Raw genomic sequence first — 22,807 nt, 5'->3', positions numbered from 1 at the left:
CATTATAAAACATACCACCATTAACCACTTCAGCCCTATTTTATACATAGGCTATTTTCAAACATTTCAGTACTTTTACTTTTGGTACTTTAAGTACATTTTGATACCAATACTTTTGTAATTTTAATCGTAAGTAAATGTTGAACACCAGACTTGTAACAGAGTACTTCTACATTGCAGTATTGATACTTTTACTTAAGTAAAATATCGGAGTACTTTTTCATGTACAGTACATTGTTTACAGTACATATCCTTTGTTTACAGTCTTGGACAGGTTTCCAACGACGATATTACAAGCTGCCCGTTTTTTGTTTTTTTTTTCATTCCCTTTTTATTGCCCTTGATGTCAATACCTGTGTGATAAGTGTTAATCTACATATTGTCTGGGATCATTTGCAGTAAAAAAAATGATTGAGAAAGGGTGGAGGGGGGGGTACTTAATGTAGGACAGCCAGCGAACACAATCCATCACAGCGTAGGACCCCCCGTCCACGCTGCCAGGGGTCCAGGGCCCACCCCATTCATCATTCAACCAACCGCTAGTATTTGCATATTAATTAGCGGTTGTACATCCTTGCTGTCGGGGGCAGAAACCTCTTATCTCCATATTTCGACTTTTTAATGTATTTTTTTGTCTGTGTAAATGAATGGCCTACTTTGTCATACTACGGTGTCGCACAAAGGTAGCAAAAATAGCCGATCTGCAAGCTCACAATGCGATGTGTCGTGAGCTGGTGGATTGGCTTATTTTTTGTTATTTTTCACAGCGAAAGTGTTGAAGTCTTTCTGAGGGGTTTGATAAAATGTTTGAACCAATGAAATATATTAACGGAAGCTTTGTGGTTAAATAAATAATAACTACATTGAATCCATTGCTAACGCAGGTTTGCTTTTTTCCCCCTGTAAAGTAACGGTTTCGGACATACGAGCTTTCCACCCCGACAGCGTCCAAAGACATGACTGTCCAATTATCATACATCAATGTTTCCTACGCCATAATTCAGTACAACATCTCTGGGAGTACCCCCACCCTCCCTCCCTTCCTCCCCCCTGGGGAGGGAGCCCCCACCCCCATAAACCCCACCCCACCCCCCCCCCACCCCCAGGAGGGAGATCACTACCCCCCCCCCCTCACCATACCCCCACTCCTCCCCTCTCTCTCTCTCTCTCTCTTTCTCTCTCTGCAATGTCCCTGAAACGTGTCTGTCTGTCTGTCTGTCTGTCTGCCTGTCTGTCTGCCTGTCTGTCCGTCCAGATTTCACCATCACGGTCAGATCATGTTGGTCGTCATGCTCGCCAGTAGGACGAGGGGAGCTTGATCCAGAAACCACGTGGATTCAGTCATATTCACACACCGAGAGGCAACTATTAGCGATTATTATATTGATTACCTTTTCGGTGAACTGAACAATCGTTTTTTTTGTAAAACGTTTTATGTTACCTTTTTTTATGTATAATATCAACGAATCAACGTGAAATAATTTTTGAAGATTTTTCATAATGAACTAAATGAATTTGTCTGATTAACGACTTCAGCCCTATTTTATATTTGTCGTACAACAGTGTCACACAAAAATCTAAAATAGCTTATATAGCTGCTATTTTCACTTTTGATTGAAAGAAAAAAGTAGAATTTCAATCCACCCTCAAAAATCGGTTATATTTTTTATAATCGATTAAATCGATTAGTTGGATTAACCCATTAAGGCCTGAGGTTCCGATTCTACAAAATGTCTTCTGAATCCTAAGAGTTTTTTGAAAAAAAACTTATGTTGCTATGTCAGTGGTTCTCAAACGTTCATGCCAAGGACCCCCAAAATGTATATGTATTTGGCCGCAGACCCCCATCTCAAAATATTTTTTTCCAGGGACCCCCAGAAGCAAAGATTTGAGTTACAAATGTTCTCTTTAAAACATATATATATTCAAGATTTGCACACATTTACTCGATTTTTCAAAAATATCAGATCTACAAGCTCATAGCGCGGCACTCAGTGCCGCGCTATGAGCTTGTAGATCTGATATTTTTGAATAGCCAAAGTGTAAAATAATGCTCTTTTTAGCTCAAATCTAAAAATGTGTTCACAGATGCGTTCCAGGTCTTAACGGATTAAGTGCAGCAGCCCTACTATAGAGTCCATTCAAACTAATGGGTAGCGTTCGTTCCAGCTGTGCTTTGCTTCGAGTCGCCCCGCACAGAAAACTTGGAACATCTCTAATTGATCATCTGGTTCTGCTTTACTTCCTGGAACTGTGGTGGAGGGTCAGGCTTTGCATTTAAAACTCATTATCTGGACTTGAAAGGGAAAAAATAAATAAATCACATCACAGCTTTAATCTGGGCCCGGGGTCTGAGATGGCAAAGCTGCAAATTAGATTTAGCCTCCACAATTCTATTTATCTGTGATTTAAGAAAAAAGGAAAAAAAAACGACAACACATAAACAACATTAGTGCGGAGGGAGGCGCTAGACTGGTGCTTGTGCTGTGCCTGTGACCATGCTTTGTCATTAGCCCTCACCGCTACCAAAGCGCACAGCCTTCTCTAATTAGCTGGCCCAATTTACTCGTCTGCGGTCGCATTGGCTCCAGCGGGTCGTTTGTGACGTTTATGTGTGTGTGTGTGTGTGTGCGCGCGCTCGTCGCTGTCAGGTGGAAACCTTGTATGTCCAAAACCGTTTCTTTACAGGAAGTTCCAATGGATCCAATGTAATTATTTAGTCACAAGCGCTAGTTAATACTTTTCATTGGTTCAATATTTAAAAACGTCCACAGACAGACTCAACCACTGTCTTTCACTTAATTTGTTTTTCCAGCAATAGTATAAATAGCCAATCTGCAAACCATGGAGCCCCGTTGTGAGCTTGTAGATCGGCTATTTTCACAACTTTTCGTGTCACTCTTGTACGATGAAGTAGGGCATTAATTTACGAGAAAAAAAACAATATCAAAGGTTGAAATATAGAGATACAGGGGTTTCGGCCCAACAGCAACAATATGTATTACTATACCTGAATGTCCCCACAAGTAGTAGAATTTGATAAATAGATTTTGTGAGGACAATTTGCAGGTTAGGGTTAGGATAAGGCTTTTAGAGGTTAGGTTTAGGAGTTATTATAGCAGGGGCACCAAGTAAGGTTTCATTACCATCTCTCTGACTGGACCGGCACTAATCAACGTGCACGTGCAGTGCCACTCCTAAACAACAAGAGGCAGCGACACGCAAACAGCCCAGCCGTGTCGGCACGACCGTGAACAGCAAAAGTACATACCCCTACTATCCATGGATATGCATGTTTGCGTGCATGTGTGTGTGTGTGTGTGTGTGTGTGTGTGTAAACGGAGCCCACCTTGCGTGTGTCCCTGCAGTGGGAGGACGTTGTGTCCCAGCTCTCCGTTGAGCCACAGCTGCATGCGGATGAAGGGCTCTCGTCCCTTCTGGGTCAGCTTGGCCCAGGGTTTGGGTCTGGACAGCATGTCACTGACGCTGCCCTGGGACAGACCCAGCACCTAGTGGGACGACCATGACACACAAACACACACAACACACACACACCCTCGTTTAGGTCATTGCTAAATAAAGTGGGACAACATTCCTCTGTGTGTGTGTGTGTGTGTGTGTGTGTGTGTGTGTGTGTGTGTGTGTGTGTGTGTGTGTGTGTGTGTGTGTGTGTGTGTGTGTGTGTGTGTGTGTGTGTGTGTGTGTGTGTGTGTGTGTGTGTGTGTGTGACTGAACATTGACATTCAGGTTATCAGCTCATTTTTTATCTAAACCAGCGATTCCCAACCTGTGGGTCGGGACCGTGAGGATATTGCAAGCAGGCCCAAATAATTAGCAAAAAAATAAATACACTTTTTTTAATGAATAAAATGTAATGTTGTCTAATCTGTATGGTAGAGTATGTTAATACAATATAACTCATACAATAGGATCTATGCACAGCAGCCATATTGGACAGAAATTGGGCCTCTTCCTTACTTCCTTCACAGGTGTTACCAATGACACTAATGAAGGCTCTGTTCCATTTAGTGTAGCACAGTGGTTCTCAAACTTTTTAATTTCAAGGACCCCCATAACTCTGAGAGTGTACAAATGTACATTTGTACACTCTCAGAGTTACACCCTCTCAAGGAACCATGAGGGTCCCTGGACCACACTTTGAGACCCACTAGTATTTCTAGTGAGCCAACATGCACAATATCAGCACCCTGACTCTGTTTGACCAGAATGGAACAGAGCCTTCATTAGTATCATTGGTAACACCTGTGAAGGAAGTAAGAAGAGGCCCAATTTTTCTCCAAAATGGCTGCTGTGCATAGAGCCTATTGGGGTGGTTGTATTTTGTCTCACCGCTCTTTTATTGAGGCATTTAGATCGTGTCAAAGGTCACGTGTCACCAAGACACAGAATCTGACCTGATGGTCAAGATTCAATGTATACCCCGAGCAAGCAGGCAGGCTCTATTAGCTCAATGGTACATGTTTCAGCACTTGCACAGGAAACCGGGTTCAATTCCGGGGTAGAAGAGGACATTTACATAGTGCAGCTTCAATGTTACATCATCAACATATGAATTATTGAAAAAGAATAAGGTAAAAACATAAGATCCGGATTGCAGCTTGAAAGCAATAAGCCCCAAGAGGCCGTGGACTAACCACAAACTCATGTGGTGTATTGCTTTTATAAAACGGTTACCAAATATGGCAACATATCATATACCATTTTTAATAACAATTTAATTACAAGGATAATTTCGACTCCCTGCACAAAAGGTGGTTGCTATGCAAACGTTCACATTCAGAAGGTCTCCCCTCTATAACCGCAATATATAATATTGTTTAAACTAACTTTTACACTAGCAATTTTAATGTGAAATAAATAGAGCAACCGCATAAATAGAATAGAGCAACCGCATGGTTCGTTTCTCGCTTGAAATGTTTTTGTTCGACTGTCCAGGAGAAATAGATTGTTTCCATTTGACATGAACAAAAAGTACAAATGAATTGCATACATAAAAACATCAAGACAAGAGCAGTGATGTCCTTCATTGTCCTACTGGCCCTTGGCCAGGCTCTAAATTTAGCCTCAAAATCGACTGATGAACAAAGGACTTCTGTAGTCTGACCTTATTGAATTCTGGAACGTTATATTTCCTTTTTTGAAGGTAGCAACTTATATTCCCCTTTGAAAACGTGGCTCATGTGATATTCCTTGCCAACCGTAGTGTATAAAAGTCAAAACTGACAAAAGTCATTTTACAGATCTCGACTCCCTACCACACTCAAAACTAACAGAAAAGAATGGCTGACCTTAAAATACAAGTGAACATAGTTTAACATCTTTGAACACCATGGTAGTAGCATCCTGATTCCCTCCACCCCACCCCTCCTTTCTCTGTAAATGTATTATTATTATCAATCAATCAATCAATCCTGTTATTATATCCGTATTAACTTACAGATTGCCGCTTTAAACTAACAAATTTAATAGTACTAATACTACTACTACTACTACTACTACTACTAATAATAATAATAATAATACATAACATGTATATAGCGCTTTTCTAAGTACTCAAAGTCGCTCAACAAAACAGAATAAAAATAAAAACTGTAATTTTGCCCCGGACCGCTGCAGCCTAAGCTCTAATGTAGCCAGTGCATCGCGAGTTCGAGTCCCATTCCCGATGATCTCCCTGTTTCCTGTCCATTTCCACTTAAAACTATCAATAAAAAGGCAGAAAAAAATATATATACAAAAAAAATACAAAATTCTTTATTTATTTAAGCACATTAAACCATGTTAATTTGATTGATTTTTCCCACACCTTCTCTCCAAAGATCCTCTGGCAGATGCCGTTCTTGGCCAACTTGTCTTTGACCTGCTGGGTGAGCTCCTGGGTGTCCACGTCCTGGTACATGTAGAACTCGTACTGCTCGGGTTTCAGGGGCGCCACCGACGGCCTGGGGGTTTAGGGATGATTATTTATTGAGTGATCAATTATTTATCATTTCCCTCACTATAATTGTACCATCAAAATCCATTGTCTCGATGGATTTTGATGGTACGATTATAGTGAGGGAAATAATCACGGTTTCATGGCCATAAAGCATAAATTCCACAACACTATGGACACTATGGATGTATACAATCACATGAGTATTTGTAAAATAGAGGTTTCATTATTATTTCCGCCACAATATTTCTTTGTTGACTTTTTTTTAACCATTGCTGCTTTTCAAAACACAAATGAATAATAGAAATAATAACGCTGTAGCTAAATAATACATTAAAAAACAACACGTTTATATTGAGCCTCTACGGCGGCTATGGTTAATTCATTGTAACATTTTCAAGGTTAAAGGAATAGTTCACCCAGTTTTTTTTTTACGCATTCCTGAGCCAATAATTTGATGACCGGGTGTATTTCCAGTAGGAGACTCAAAGAGACTCCTTTGAATCTACTACCGGATACATTAGCACCTTTCCGCTGATAATCAAATTATTGTCTCAGGAATGTGACAAAAACAAAAAAATCTCCCTGAATTCAAGGCTTCATGGGCTGTGTAATTGATAGAAAATAAGTCATTTTTTGGGTGAACTACTCCTTTAATAGTAAAACCAGTTAATAGTCCTGAATCCCTACCTGGGGGTTTTGGCCGCGGCCGCCGCTGCCGCTGCGGCGGAACTGGACACGAGCAGGGGACCCAGGGGTCCCAGGCCGGCCACCAGCCCCAGGGGCGAGGGGCTGCTCTGCGGGGTGTCGCCGCGGCTGGGGGGGCCCTGGGCTTCGGAGCCGGCCTGCGAGTACGGAGAGTCGGCCCGCGGCCAGTCCTTCCAGAAGTCCATGGAGGAGGACGAGGACGCCGGACCACCCAGCCGGGGAGGTTTCTGCTGCATGGGAGACAAGGGAGAGAGAGATGAGTACATATGGACGCTTGGATTGTTTTGTGTTTATCTACAGTACTGTATGTGGAATAATACGGTGATTCTTAACCTTTTTTCATTTCAAGGACCCCGAGTTTGATCGGTCATTAGGACGGCGCCCCCCATTTGATACCTCGATCTACAGTACATTGTCAAATCTTGTTCATTTAAGAACCAAACGGGCAGCTTTGTCAGCTTGGTTCTACTCGACCCTACGCTCTCAGAGTTAGGGGGGTCCGTGGTCTGAATGCAGACCAAACTGGGGTATGATCCCCAGCAAAATAGTTAATAAAGCATCACAATCATTTTAACCACTTTATGCGTGTTTTATACGTTGGCCGTTCAAAAATAGCAGTTATACTCACTTCACTTCGTAGCGGGTTGTGAGCTTGTACATTTTTTATTTTATTTTTTTAAATCTTGACAGTGAATTTTTTTAAACACAAATCTTCTCTTCTAGGGGGTCCCTATATTTTCAGACGGGGGGGGGTTCGCAGCCAAATACATATCGATTTGGGGGTCCAGGACATGAAAAACACAACGGCATCAACACGATCCAGCTGACCTCCCTGTGTACTTTACCTCCTTACAGTCGTCTTGGTTGCGAGGGTCTTCGCTCCCGCTGACCGCCCAGCCCCCGGGGTGCATGCCGCTCCACCACTGGTCCCTCCAGGAGCTCCGCCCCTGCTTGCCGCCGCTGCCTCCTCCGTCCAATAGCATCCCTTGTCCTCCTCCTCCTCCCGCGGCCTCCCCTAGGGCCGCCTCTCCTCCGCCGCCGGCCTCCTTCTTCACCATACTGGAGCTGAAGTCCAGGATGGAGGACGGGGAGGAGGACGAGGCGCCGGGTCCCGAGGCCTTCTTGAGGGACAGCGCCAGGGGGGAGTAGGGGGACGGGGACAAGGTGACCACGGGGGAACCTGTAGCAGGAAGGTGTGCAACAGGTTAGGTATGTAACGAATTGTCGTGAATCGATTGAAATCGATTAAAACTGGTTACAATTTAAATCGTTTTAATAAAAAAATGTATCGCGACGCAAACAGGAGAGGGTGCGTAAAAAAAGAGAAGAAAATACAGGATCTTTGTATGAGAAATTATTAAAAAAAATAGTTTTCAGTCATTTGCTACTGTATTGGAAATGAGGATAAGAGAAAACTTTTTTTCGGTCATTATTGTCTGGAAAATAATTTAAAATAGTTTAAAAAACGTGACTTAGTATCGTGATTCGTATCGTATCGTGAGAAATCAAAGACTGAGGGCTTTAACCTTTGCTTTTATTACATTTAAGGAAAATGCTTTGGAACATATTGCGAGTTTGACCACTTCAGATGCTCGAATATTTAAAAGAAATAACCGAAAATAGCCGTTCTACAAGCTTGTAGATCGGCTATTTTCACTGCATAACATTCATAGAAGACATGCTGGCTTCTATGGAATCCAAATGACTGGAATCAGTCGTGGCGACTGAGAAATTGTATCTATGCTGATCGATTTAATCGATGATAAAAAAAGGATCAATAATCGATGATGCAATCATATAATCACTAGTCACTCTAGGCGAGAAGCATAAAAAAATATTAATAAAAAAAGAATTGCTGATCTACATAATGTAGCAAGCTACTTTTGCACTACACTGTTGTGCTATAACATATAAAATAAATCTAGGGGTGTGCCGATTAATTTCACGATACGATACACGATATTGGGCTCACGATATCGATACAATACGATATATGGCACATTTTTATTATGAAAATATATTGGGGGAAAAAAAGCTTATGAAAATATATGGGGGGTAAGCAAATGCAAACAAATACTTATGTGTTTGCATTATTATTGCAAAAAAAAAAAAAGTTTTTTAAAAAAAAGTTTTTTTTTCCATTTTTCTTTTTCCAAAAACGCCAAAACGATACATATCGTCACGAAAACGTATCGCGATATATCGTGGGACGGTATATTGGCACACCCCTATAAATAACGCTTTATCGGTTCATCAACTCTTTGATACAAAAGACACTTCTCGAGTATTCGATTAATCAGAAAAAGTAAATCGATAGACTAATCGACGTATGATAAAATAATGTACAGTGGGGCAGCCCTTACCTAGCAGCTTAGGCGGGAGCAGGGAGGAGAGGTCTGAGTTGCCCATGATGGAGGAAGAGGAGGAAGAGGCCTTGAGGATGGGCTCCAGGGCGGCGTGCTGCGCCTCCATCTCGCGCCGGGCCTGCTCCAGGATGGACTGGATGGTGTCGTCCGAGCCCGAGTGTCCCATCATGCTGCTGACACTAGTGGGCGCCGAGTGGGACGAATCCACTGGAGAGGGAGAGAGAGAGAGAGAGAGAGAGAGAGAGGTGAGAGAGGGATGTGGAGGGAAGTGTCTGTTGGTCGTATTCGAATGATGTTTGTTAAACGCACAAACACAGTTAACCCATTCAACCCGGGAACGCATCCACAAATGTCTTCTAAATCCTAACAGGTTTCTGAAAAACTTATGTTGCTATAATATCAGTGGTGCTCAAACTTTTTCATGCCAAGGACCCCTAAAATGATATGTATTTGGCCACCGACCCCCATCTCAAAATATTTAGTTCCGGGGACCCCCAGAAGCAAAGATTTGAGTTAGAAATGTTCGCTTTAAAAATATATATATTCAAAGATTTGCACACATTTTCACGATTTAAAAAAAAACTCAAGCTTGTAGATCTGCTATTTTTGAATAGCCAAAGTATAAAATAAGGGTTATAGCTGAGTGTTTATGTAACTCTACGCTCTTAGAGTTACAAGGGTCTACAAGGGCCAATCTATAGGTATATTGAGATCTACCAGATTACAAAGGCTGCGCAGATAGAGACCGCGTGCCATGCCCCCCAAAAATATCATCACAAAACCCCTCCTGGACCTCCTTTTGGCATCACTTGAATTAAAGTGACTTGATTGATTGCCATGATTCTGCCTGTCAGCTCCCTTCGCGGCTTCATATAGTATGCAAACCCACAATGCAATGCTTTGTTTTCAAGAGTGATGTATTTTTTGGTTGGCAAAATCTTGTTGAGCTGGTCATTTTAAAATGAGTTCACAAGTCAAAATAGTGTGGACACCCATGGTCTACTGGGTCCATTTGGTTCAAGGATTTCACTGTGGAGGAGCAGGGTCACAGTTTAGTCGGAGTTGCAACTTCTTGAGGCAAAAAATTAATAATAGAGACATCTGCTGGGAGTTTTTGAAATATGAACATCAAATTGAAAACAGATGCCTCGGTTCATCACATCAGGTACAGAAATAGGCTTCTCCCAGGAAGCGTGTTTGAGCCGTACTGGGAGATGCCAAAATGAATGTTTGAACAGCTTCAATACAACTTCTCATCTTTAAAGACGCTATACGCGAAACAGTCTGCACTGCATTGCTATTTGCTCTACACACAAAAATACAGTTTGAATCAAAGAGCATTTTTATTTTTATTTCAATGTTTTTTTCACCCTTTTCCCTTTTTCTCCCAATCTAGTAATTATGCCAATTCCCAGTTCCCCCTCATGTGTAGTCCCTGTCACTGCTAACCCCTACATGTGGGAGGGTGTAAACAACCACATGGCTCCTCCCATACACATGAAGTCAACACCCAGTTTCACTGGCAGGACGTACATTAAAGGAATAGTTCACCCCAAAAAAATACTTATTTTCTATCAATTACACGCCCCATGAAGCCTTGAATTCATGGAGATTTTCTTGTTTTTGACACATTCCTGAGCCAATCATTTGATGACCGGGTGTATTTCCTCTCAAAGAGACTCCTCTGAGTCTCCTACCGGATACATTAGCATCTTTCCGACGGTAATCAAATTATTGGCTTAGGAATGCGACAAAAAAATAAATCTCCATGAATTCAATGCTTCTTGGGGTGTGCAACTGATAGAAAATAAGTCATTTTTTGGGTGAACTACTCCTTTAAAGCACACTATCCCTCCTAGTTCCGTAACCTGCTGAACAGGCGCCCCTCGAACCAACCTGTTGGAGTCGCTAGTGCAGCGACAGAGATACTGCCCTCCCCTGCTGACTTCCCACTCTCAAACATGGCCGACTGTGTTTGTTGGAGCGCCCGGGCCAAGCCAGAGGCATAGCAGAGGATTCAGACCCCAGTCTCCACGGTGGTGGGCATGAACTTTATCCCTGCACTTGTTTTACCACTAGATCAATGATTATCAAACTTTTAAATGTCAAGGTCTCCCCTTAACTCTGACAGTATACAAATGGAACCAAATGGACCCGTTAGGGTCCATTTGGTTCCATTTGTATGCTGTCAGAGATACAGACTTTTAAGGGTACATTTAGACCCCCCAAAAGTAACCCTGAAAGTCCCTGGAATTCACTTTGAGAATCACTGTCAGAATCTAGGACACCGCTCCACACGCCCCAGACTCTTCTCCCTCCTGACTCCCAAACTGTGGCACAATTCTCCCCATTGCAGTTAGAACTGCAGAGTCACTCCCAATTTTCCCGCCGTAATCTGAAGACTCACCTTTTCAGACTCCACCTTTAGCCCGTAGCACTTTAGTCTACTTTAGACTGATTCTAGGTTCTTGGGTTTACTGTACCTGTGGTCCTAGTTTACTGAGGCAAGCTACACTGTCTCTGCATTTGATGTATGCGTTTACCATGCCTTATTGCAGTCGCTCTGGATAAGTAGGATAAGGAAATTATAGCAGCGTTGATCACGGCACTACGTCACACGAATCTTGGCCAATCAAATCAGATTCTTATGTTTGTGACCTCCTGTTGGCCAATCGAATCTGGATGTTACGTTTGTGATGCCCAACGTCCACCCATTACGCAATTTTAATATTTAACTCATTGAGTGCCAGAATTGCCAGAATTATTTTTATATTATGTTGTCCCAGTGCCAGAGTTTTTTTCAAAGTAAAAAAAAAGTGCTTAGGAAGCGAGATACAGCCTTTTTCAGTTATACGTTAAACAAGGAGTGGATGGAGCTGCAAATCTTCAGATAATGATATATTGGGTTCTGAACATGTTTAAAAAAAAAAAAACATGTCAAACAAAAAACACGTCAAACACGTCATTGGCACGTTGCGCCATAGCGGTAAAAACACGTGGAACACGTTAATGGCACTCAATGAGTTAAGATATCCTTTATGTACAAAACACAGCTGTTTTTGGCTACAAGGTGTCCACTCACCTGCTTTCTGAACCTGCAGCTCTCTCTTGGCTTGTTCCAGAATGGACTTGATGGCTTCGTCTGAACCAGTCTCTGGGGTGCGGATCCTGGTAGTAATGTTACCTGCAAGGACCATAAGAAAGAGAAATATATATTATATATGAAATAATACAAGGGAGTCATTTGAGATAATTGATCATTGCTTGGCTCTTTCCCTATAGCGTCCCTATTCTGTGATAAACATTTGGTGAAAGATAGCCGCTCTGCAAGCTCACAACGTGTCACGTTGCAATGCTGGTAGGATATTTGGTGTAGAGGGAAAAAAGTAGCAAGCCAAGTATAGAACCCTGGGTGACTCTAGTCAACTAAGTACATACAGAATAGGGTTTAAGGGGTTATGGAAAAAACCTAAGTGACTATGGTAAGTGTGCAACAATTTTTCAGTGGATCCCTCCCAGCCTGCAATATCTTTGGTTCATCTTATCAGATCTGACTCACAACATGGTAGACCAGGGTTTCGCAAACTTGTTTGGCTCAGGTCACACTTGTAAATTATTTTTTCATAAACGGCACCCCTGTATTACATTGTTACTTTATAGCACCTTGCATGTATGTCATATTACGGTACGTATATATGTAAATCTTATCCCCTAAGATACAGTACGTCAGGAGGAAAGCTTGAGAGAATATGCGTTTCCATTAGGACAGATTGAAAATGACTTCCCTTCCACTGTCACAATAACTAAATTGACAATTAACCACTTGAAACCCATCCCTATTCTGGGGGGAATATTCGCCAACAATAGACGATCTACAAGCTAACTTGTGAGCTTGTAGATCGGCTACTTTTTGGTGGAGAGATTTGGTGGAGATCGAAAAAGAACGCACCAAGTACAATGCATCTCGGATCTGTTTTATAACGGGTCTAAAAATGATATTGATGAATTCCAAATATTATCAAAGTTATCAAATATTCCGCGGCACCCCTGGACTGACATGATGGCACCCTAGGGTGCCACCGCACCCACTTTGAGAAACCTAACGCAGTACTTAAGTGTCCTTCAGTGAGCTCTGGTCCGAAAAAAACTACAATACCCCCAGCCACACACGCACGCCCACACCCACACCCACACCCACACACACACACACGCAGTACTTAAGTATGTACTTAAGTACTGTACTTAAATACACATGTTGAGTTACTTTTTACTTTACTAAAAGTATTTCCAATTTTCAATACTTCTACTTCTACTCCACTACATCTCAGAGGCAAATATTGTACTTTTACTCCACTACAATTATTTGAAGACTTTAGTTACTAGTTACTTTGCAGATACAAATGATCATAGTATAAAACATACATTAACCACTTTAGCCCTATTTTATACACAGGCTATTTGAAAATAGCCGATCTATAACCTCACAACAGTTGTGAGCTTGTAGATCTGCTATTTTCAAACAATTTAGTACTTTAACTTTTTGTACTTTAAGTATATTTTGATGCCAATACTTTTGTACTTTTACTCGAGTAACATTTTTAACACAGGCCTTTTACTTGCACACATGCACACACACACACACACACACACACACACACACACACACACACACACACACACACACACACACACACACACACACACACACACACACACACACACACACACACACACACACACACACACACACACACACACACACACACACACACACGCGCGCGCACACACGCACACAGTGGCGGGCGGCTGCTCCCCAGAGTTCTGGTTTACAACGCAGCTCAATCCTGTTAAAACACACAAGGCCACAGCTACTGTTGCACATGTTCCTCATGAAGCCAGTAACCAGAGAGCAGAGCGGGGGCCTGCTCTCACCAAGTCTCTGTCTGCCTCCGCTTACAATGAGAACCAGAACCTTTGGACGCACTCCCAGTGGTACTCCCGTTTTCGATTTACTTTAGTACAAGTGCCAATGCAACGCAGTAGAAATACTCTACGAGTAAAAGGCCTGTGTTCAAAATGGAGTAAAAGTACAAAGTATAAGTAGGTAATAGTTCACCCCCAAAATGACATTTTCTTCACCCCATGGAGACTTGAATGCATGGATATTGTTTTTTGTCGCATTACTAAGCCAATAATGTGATGCAGCGGTTCCGGTAGGATACACAAACAGTCTCCTTTGTGTCTCCTACCGGAACCGCTGCCTAACGGTCCACTGGTCATCAAAGTATTGGCTTGAATGACAAAATGACAAAAAAATAACGTTTTTTTTGGGTGAACTATCCCTTTAAAGTACCGAAAGTATAAGCGCTCATCTTTTTTCAAAATGTTTTCAAAATGTGTCAAAATCTTTAGAAAATAACAGATTTTCAAGCTCACAATGCATTGCCTTGCGACACGTTGTGAGCTTGTAGATCAGCTATTTTCGAATGGACAAATAATAAAAGAGGGCTTAATTGGTTAATGCAGGTTTGTGACAATAATCTAAACACAAACTAACAGGTAGGCCTGACTGCAAATTGTTGTATAGCGGAGTAAAAAGCACAATATTTTCCTCTGAGATGTGGTGGAGAAGACTCAAAAGCTGTGCTCACTGTAAAGTGCAGTACTTGAGTAAATGTACTTCATTACTTTACACCACTGTCTCCGTCTGGCCGGCAGCAATGTGAAGCAGAATGTTTGGACGGACTCCACAGAGAAAGGAGAAGGCGGGTCGGGTTCTGGCTGCAGAGCTTCAGCGGCGGGGGAGTAAATTGCTTTTAAGAGGTTCTACATGATGGGGGGGGGGGGGGGGGGGGGGGTGCAGCAAGCCTCCAATTCCACTGCCTGGCCCTTGCCGTGGCCTTATAGCCGCTGGTCAGGGCTCACGGGCAAGGTCACGCTTGTTCATGTGTGTGACAATAACGTGTGTGTGTGTGTGTGTGTGTGTGTGTGTGTGTGTGTGTGTGTGTGTAGCGGCGGGGGGGAGCAGCTGGGTAGGAAGTGGAAGTAATTTGCGGGCTGAAACGGGGATGACCCTGCCAAGGGCAATGACAGCCACACAGTACAAATGTAGAGTATTCCTTTAACTCTGATGGGACCCGAAATGGCCCGTTTCTACACTTTTCAGACTCCGGATTTCTTTGCCGTGCATGTGCCTGTGACGGGAGAGGCTGGCTATACCGATGGTATGGCACAGAGTTTGACCTCACAGACTCACACACACACACACACACACACACACACTCAGACACACATACACACACACCACACACCACACACACACACACCCCACACACACACACACACACACACACACACACACACACACACACACACACACACACACACACACACACACACACACACACACACACACACACACACACACACACACACACACACACACACACACACACACACACATACACAGACACTCACTCACTCCAGATGCCATGACTCGCCCAGTCGTTAAGGCCAAAAGAAACATGACATAACTGCATATCTAACGTAGCACAGCCAGTGAGTTTCTTTCCCTAGGGACATGAAGCCACACAAAGCTTGTTGTTGAGCTGCCATCATCAAACACAGTGCATGTGAATAGTCTGAGTCAAATATCTAGTTGGCATCACGGTATTTCCCCCAGCAATTCCGCTTCTCAGACCTCACGCCTCTCTAACAATAACAAAAAAAATATTCTTAGCTTCTCAGGACAGTTGCTACGAAAAGTAAAATCCTCAAGTGTTACTTTACACATTTGTAACTCTGAGTAAGTACAAATGTAACCAAATGGACCCCTAACTCTGAGAATGTACAAATATAACCAAAGGGACCCGTATCTCTGAGAATGTACACATGTAACCAAATGGACCGTGACTCTGAGAATGTACACATGTAACCAAATGGACCATGATTCAGAGAATGTACAAAAATGTACCTTACGGGGTCCATTTGGTTACATTTTTACATTCTCAAAGTTAAATTAAACACTGTGGATTTGACTGTGTGGGGTTATGTGTGTATGTGGTCCCTACCGAAGCACCAATAGCGCGTCAGCGCCCACGCCCCTTTGGGCTGCTTGGTGTGACACGTCCGTGACCGACTAGCCTGGCTTTAAAAGCCAAAGTACATCGTTGGGGCGAATAAAGCCCGCTTTTAAAGGTTAAATTACACATGTGAGGTTTCTCCCTGATGGCACGCAGGGAGACCTGCCTGCTGACCTGGTTTGGTCTTGTTTTGACAAAACGGCAAGTGAACCGGCTTTCAGCCTCACCGTCTGTCGATTCCAAATAACCCCTCATTACGGAAACTCCAAATCATTGTTTTGACTCGAGTGTTCACTTGAGTTTGCTGAGCTCCCGACATACCTTTGAACAACAAATAACTTGGTCATTAAAAGATATTCCTAGATTTAACAAAATAAATGAAAAAAATAAGCCTCTTAACTGCCACTTGAAGTTAAACCTTAAGACTCCCAGGCCAGAATTCTCAAACTATGGCTAACAGGAAATACGACTTTGTAAAAAAAAAAAGGAACCCCAAATAAAACACTGACTAGCCACTTGAACCCCAGCAGCATCCATATTCCGCTGGGAACATTAATCAAACATCTACAAGCACACAACGCGTCGCGTTTGCGACACGTTGTGCGCTTGCAGATCGGCTATTTTTTGGTAAAGAGGGGAACAAAAAGTCCAAGTACGGAGCCAACTCAGGTCAAGTTCATTAAGTCTAGCAGGGTTTAAGTGGCTAGGTGTCAATCACGATAGGGAAGGCAAAGAACAGACCTGGCCTCGAGGAGCCTTCAGAGTTGGGTTTTCTCTTCGGAACCTCTTGAAACACCCTGCTTAGGTTCTGGCCTGGGTTCTCTGTTGGAAAACAAGTGGCGACACATCAGAGATAAGTAGATCTTGGACCAGATAGATGGAGGATGGTATAATATATGAAAACTGATGCGGCTAGAAAACGCCACTTATGGGCTTGTAACAAAGATGCTTAATTCTATGATTACTGTTGCTAGATATTGGCGAGAGAACGTGTTGCTGGGACAGAGAAAGGTCGGTAACAACGTTGATTTTCTACTGATTTTGTCTCTCTGGAAAATGACGTTTTGGTGTCAGAATGTTGGGAAGATTGTGTGGCTTTGGGGGGAAGTTAGTTCAGTGACCATGGGCCTAAAGAATAGGTCATAATCTGTGTTCACGTTCACTTCTCCCATTGGAATTAAAAGACTCACCACCTACTTCTGGTCTGCTACAGAGGCGGCCACCGACAGATATGGGAAGTAAAGTGATTTGTCTTGTGCTGTAATGTTAAGAAGATGGCCTGTACTGCGCCATTTTGACGACAAAAGTTCTACACTGAGGCTTTGGTTAAAGGGATAGCCTGACATGTTGAGCTCGAGGTCGGTTTTCTTCACCGGAGCACTTGTAACACTGTGGAGCGAGTGGCTGGCAGTGGCTCAGGGGTAGAGTGGCCGGGTAGTGTGAGCTGGAAAACCGCAAGGTTCTCAGTTCGATCCCGGGCTGGGGCGCTCCCCTAGAGTTAGTGTCGAAGTGTCCTTGAGCAAGACTCTGAACCCCTAATTGCTCCCGATGAGCAGGTTGGTGCCTTGCATGGTTTCCTCCGCCATCGGTGTATGAATGTGTGTGTGAATGGGTTAATGGCACAATCAATGTAAAGCGCTTCGGATAGAAGCGCTATATAAATGCACCATTTACCATTTTACCATTTAGAATAAAAAACAAGCTGCAATGTCAACACCGCAACCGTTTCCTTCCACTGTCACAAGTGCTTAGTGAGAACAAAGACAAAAACAAGCAAAAGAAAGTGAACGTAATTGACTTTTCTCTATCAGTATGTGTGGACATAACCTGGAGCTGCTCAGAGTTGCGAGTTCATGATCGACTTTCTGGACTTAAATCTTTGAGCTTTATATACACTTTTCCACTTCATTGTAATGCTGCCTGCCAGAGATGACCTACGACAATGTCATCCTTACAACGCAAACCTGCAGTTATTTTTACTGCGTCCAAAAAGTCTGTCACCCATGCGTCCCCCCTATAGATGTCAGACTGAATATATAGCTCAAGGACTGTCCTCATCGGGGGAGTCTTGGCTCGCTTGTCTCCGGCAGTCAGAGCTTTGTTCACAAAGTCAATACTAGATCACAGGAACATGTGTGCCTGCAGAACATATGTCGATACTATTTCGGGGCTTCCGTTTTAGGAACACGGCCGTGGCTATCTGCGGGTACAGATCTACATCATCGCCATAAATCACCACCTCGTAATAGAAAACCTACGTCGAAACAGAGTAAAACTTCTGAGTCTGTAAATCAAGCGCGGCCGGTCGCTCCTCGCGACGTACGGCGGGCCAGATGGGCGCGATAAATCTGAAGCAGGTATTCCTAAGTGAAAGGCCCCAGAGCAAACCACAACATCAAGTGTACATATATATATACACACACACACACGCATGTTTCTTTATGTTGGCCGGAGCAACAAGCACACAGCAGGTTGTAATCTTACATGTCAAACAGCGAAATCCTGACGTTCTTCACGCCGGCTCGGCGTGGCGGGTTGCCGGTGCCTCCAGAGAGCACTCATGGAGCCAATTCACATTTCCGATCATTCCCATCCACCTATCAAACTCCCGCTACTCACCCAAACAGACATTGATGGGGATTTAGGAGAGATGAAGCATGCACTGCGGTTTGGGGGTACAAAGAGCAGAAGCGATTGGAGCGCAACTCCGACATATCGAACACTAATGTGTACAAGCTGTGCCGCTGCTCTAACACAACTCTTTTAAACTTCAGCCCGCGCGGCAGACAGATTCGAGGCCGCCTGCCAGACCCAGCTTCCTTGAAGTGCTTCCAAACAAGCAACAGTAGACACAAGTGTACATTCTTCGGCTCTGAACTCCACTCTAACATAGAAAAGAACAAGCTGCGATGTTTTTTTCTGTTTTTTTCCCCCTTCTATTTGCCCTAGAGTAGGGAACTTTTCAGATTATCCCTGGCTGTGCCGAGTCTACGTAATATGGAGGGGAACAGAACTGGCGGAGTGTAGTGGATATTTATGACTATGCTAAAACCAAGATTATTATCATTCTACAATACAACCAAGATTATGATCATCCTATAAACCAGATTATAATCATCCTATAACCTAGATTATGATCATTTTATAACTAAGATCACCGGTTTGATTAACCAAGATCAAATGTTTTTCGGGTCAGGGCTGTGTTGAGCAGTGAGTACTCTTCGTCACCAATGTAATTTACCACTCAGAGAATAAAGTAGTGTTGTCAGTCACAACTATTGTTCTTTTATGTAACATTATGTTGTAGGTTACAAACTGTCAAGCTTAATTGCACAAGGGTGTAGCCTATAATGTCTAATGAGGAGATGAAAAACAGGTCTATCAACAGGTCAGTAATCCTCATCTCTGTTCGTGTAAAATGAAAGTGTCAGTATAATGCATGTCATATACTATATGTGCCAACAGGTCAGTAATCCTCATCTTGTACAAATGGAACCAAATATGGTCCATTTGGTTCCACTTGTACACTCATAGTTCTCATAGTTAAATTGGAGGATTTTACAGTGTACATTGGGGTCCCAAAGATAAACATCGTCTCAAATGGAGGTCCGTGAACTAATGCGTATCTAGAATATCGTCGCCATGAGGCAGAAACCTCTTATATTTGAACCTTTTGTATTTTCTTAAATTAACGCCTTACTTGATCATACTAGAGCGTCACACAAAAGCATCAGTTTCGAGCTTGTAGATCTGCTACTTTTGCTATTTTTGAATTTGAATCGTGAAAAGTAACAGTTCTGGATATATGAGGTTTCCCCCCGACAGAGACGATATATTGGAGAAGACTACAGTATGCTGAAATATTACCGAGGGTTTTGTAAAGTGATGTGTGATGACACTCAAAGGGCACAATCCTCACATCTATCAATGTTTCATGATTATGGTGGCTATAGGTATCATGTGGAAGATGATGATTTATGTACAGTATGTGTGTTAGTTTGTATGTGGTATGGTTTAATGTTGTCTATATTGTATGTGAGCTATGTTTCTGTGGTAATCTGTGAAAATAAAATGATTGAAAGGAATTGAATCACTGCTCTATGCAAATGTGGGCCGCAGATGTTCAGTACAGTACATCACTTCCACAGTGGGGATGCAGACACGCTGTGCATAAAATATCAATTAACCTGCAACGCCCGCTAAACACGAGTTCTGAAATCGGAGCAGACAGTCAGTCAAACGCAGCAAAACACAAACTTCCAACGAACAATTAACCCCTTAAGACCGGGAAAGAATCTGTGTCATTTTAGATTTATTTGGCTATTCAAAAAATAGCAGATCTGCAAGCGTGAAAATGTGTGCAAATCTTTGAATATATAAATAGTTTTAAAGCTAACATTTTAAGTCATATCTTTGCTTCTGGGGATTCTACAAATGTCTTCTAAATCTTAACAGTTTTTTGAAAAAAACGTATGTTGCTATATGGTTCTCAAACTTTTTTCATGTCAAGGACCCCTAAAATGATATGTATTTGGCCGCAGACCCCCATCTCAATATATGTTGTACCAGGGACCCCCAGAAGCACAGATCGGAGTTAAAAACGTTCGCTTTAAAACATATATATATATATATATATATATTCAAAGATTTGCACAAATTGTCCACGATTTTTCAAAAATAGCAGATCTACAAGCTCATAGCACTCGGTGCTGCGCTATGAGCTTGTTTATCTGATATTTTTGAATAGTCAAATAAATCTTAAAATGACACAGATGCGTTCCCGGTCTTAATAGATTAACATAATATAGTTCATTAACAAACGTAACTGTAAATGCGGGACACGCTCACATCTTGTCTGTCAACCAGACAAACATGACTTTCTGCCCTTGAAGGGCAGTAGTGGAAGAAGTAATCAGATGTTTTTACCACAATATAAAATACTCAAGTTCAAGTAAAAGGCCTGTATTCAGAATCAAAGTGCAAAAGTATTGGCATCAAATACATACTTACAGTACCCAAGTAAAACAATCTACAATGCATATCTACTCTCACAAAATGTCGTGATGAGACACTTTGTGAGCTTGTAGAGCTGCTATTTTCAAATATCCGAAGTATAAAATAGCGCTTAAGCGGTTAGATGCATAACTATAAGAAGTCAAATAATTGTAGTGGAGTAAAAAGTGCAAAATGTCTCTCTGAGATGTAGTGGAGTACAAGTATAAATGTACTCAAGTACAGCATTGGTTCTCAAAATGGGGTCCGGGGACCCCCAGGGGTCCTTGGGGCGGTTCCAGGGGGTCCCCAGCAAAAGTATCCATTTATACGTTTGCTATTCAAAAAATAGCAGATCTACAAGCTCACGGCGCGTCACTTCGTGCCTCGCTGCGAGCTTGTACATCTGCTATTGTTGAAGATCTTCTCTTCCGTGGCCAAATACCTGTCATTTTGGGGGTCCTTGACTTAAAGTAAAGTTTGATAACCACTGTTAAGTACAGTACTACGAGTAAATGTACTTAAGTTACTTCCCACCCACTGAAGGGGACAGATGAGCCACCGCTGTGACACCGATGATGAGAGATTGGCCTCCTGATGGGATCAGCCTCACCTCCCGCGCGCTAACTCAACAACCCACTCAGCGCTGACAATCAATAGCAGCCGGCAGGGGAGCCAGCCACGCACACGCACACGCACACACACACACACACACACACACACACACACACACACACACACACACACTCTGAGGTGCCAATTCTGCTTGACTTGGCTGCTAAACGCTTGCTTCCTTTTGTCTGTTTAACCCATTAAGACCGGGAACGCATCTCTGTCATTTTAAGATTTCTTTGGGCTATTCAAAAAATAGCAGATCTACAAGCTCATAGCGCGGAACCGAGTGCCGAGCTATGAGCTTGTAGATCTGCTATTTTTGGGGAAAATTGTGAAAATGTGTGCAAATCTTTGAATATAGAGATATACATTTTGTACTCAAATCTTTGCTTCTGGGGGTCCCTGGAACAAAATATTTTGAGTTGGGGGGGTCCGCGGACAAATACATATAATTGTGGGTGGTCCTTGACATGAAAAAGTTTGAGGACCACTGATATATAGCAACATAAAAACTGTTAGGATTTAGAAGACATCATTTTGTAGAATCCCCAGAAGCAAAGATTTGAGTTAAAAATGTTCCCTTTAAAAAAAAATATATATATTCAAATATTAGAGATTTTTCCAAAATAGTAGATCTACAAGCTCATAGCGCGGCGCTATGAGCTTGTAGATCAGCTATTTTTTGATAGCCAAAGTATAAAATAATGGTTTAAAGTGGTTACACAGATGCGTTTCCCGATTTGAATGGGTTAATATTGAAATGATTCCTGGGCCGCTGCGTACAGGCAGCAGACGTGGAGTGATAATGACACGGAAAATGAATATGCGTCAAAGGAGGTCAACGCGGAGGAGCGTCTTTTTGTGGCCGACGTGGCTGGAAACCCAACGATAATGGATTCTTGCCGTCCGATAATTTTCTGAGCAGAGCCTGTTGCGTTAAGACCGTGTAAATGAAAAGATGGATCGAAATCTGCTCATTAGAGAAACCGTAATTATACATAATTGCGTTCCAATTGGATCTCCCTATTGGAATGCACTGAAGTTGAATAATCACAATAACCCACCGCTATGCTACGTTTTGTTAAGCA

At 42.5% G+C, this 22,807-nt stretch overlaps 1 protein-coding gene across 5 annotated transcripts in view; it reads right to left on the bottom strand.

Moving 5' to 3' along the window:
• cux1a (cut-like homeobox 1a) overlaps positions 1-22,807 on the bottom strand; it is a 263,240-nt gene that overhangs the window by 27,921 nt on the left and 212,512 nt on the right. For 2 of the 5 annotated variants that reach the window (XM_084075025.1, XM_084075027.1), the window contains exons 16-22: positions 16,854-16,934; positions 12,113-12,214; positions 9,028-9,237; positions 7,510-7,844; positions 6,647-6,894; positions 5,828-5,963; positions 3,350-3,509 (exon numbers count right to left, since the gene is read on the bottom strand). In XM_084075025.1, coding sequence (XP_083931151.1) covers positions 3,350-3,509; positions 5,828-5,963; positions 6,647-6,894; positions 7,510-7,844; positions 9,028-9,237; positions 12,113-12,214; positions 16,854-16,934 — 1,272 coding nt within the window. The remainder of the gene's footprint in view (positions 1-3,349; positions 3,510-5,827; positions 5,964-6,646; positions 6,895-7,509; positions 7,845-9,027; positions 9,238-12,112; positions 12,215-16,853; positions 16,935-22,807) is intronic. The other 3 variants (XM_084075028.1, XM_084075029.1, XM_084075026.1) reach the window with 2 other exon arrangements.

This window comes from Gymnoscopelus microlampas (genome assembly GCF_963454915.1).
Source record: "Gymnoscopelus microlampas genome assembly, chromosome: 12".
Classification (NCBI taxonomy): Eukaryota; Metazoa; Chordata; class Actinopteri; order Myctophiformes; family Myctophidae; genus Gymnoscopelus; species Gymnoscopelus microlampas.
The sequence above is the reverse complement of the archived record's forward strand: the minus strand, read 5'-3'. Positions and strand labels throughout refer to the sequence as shown.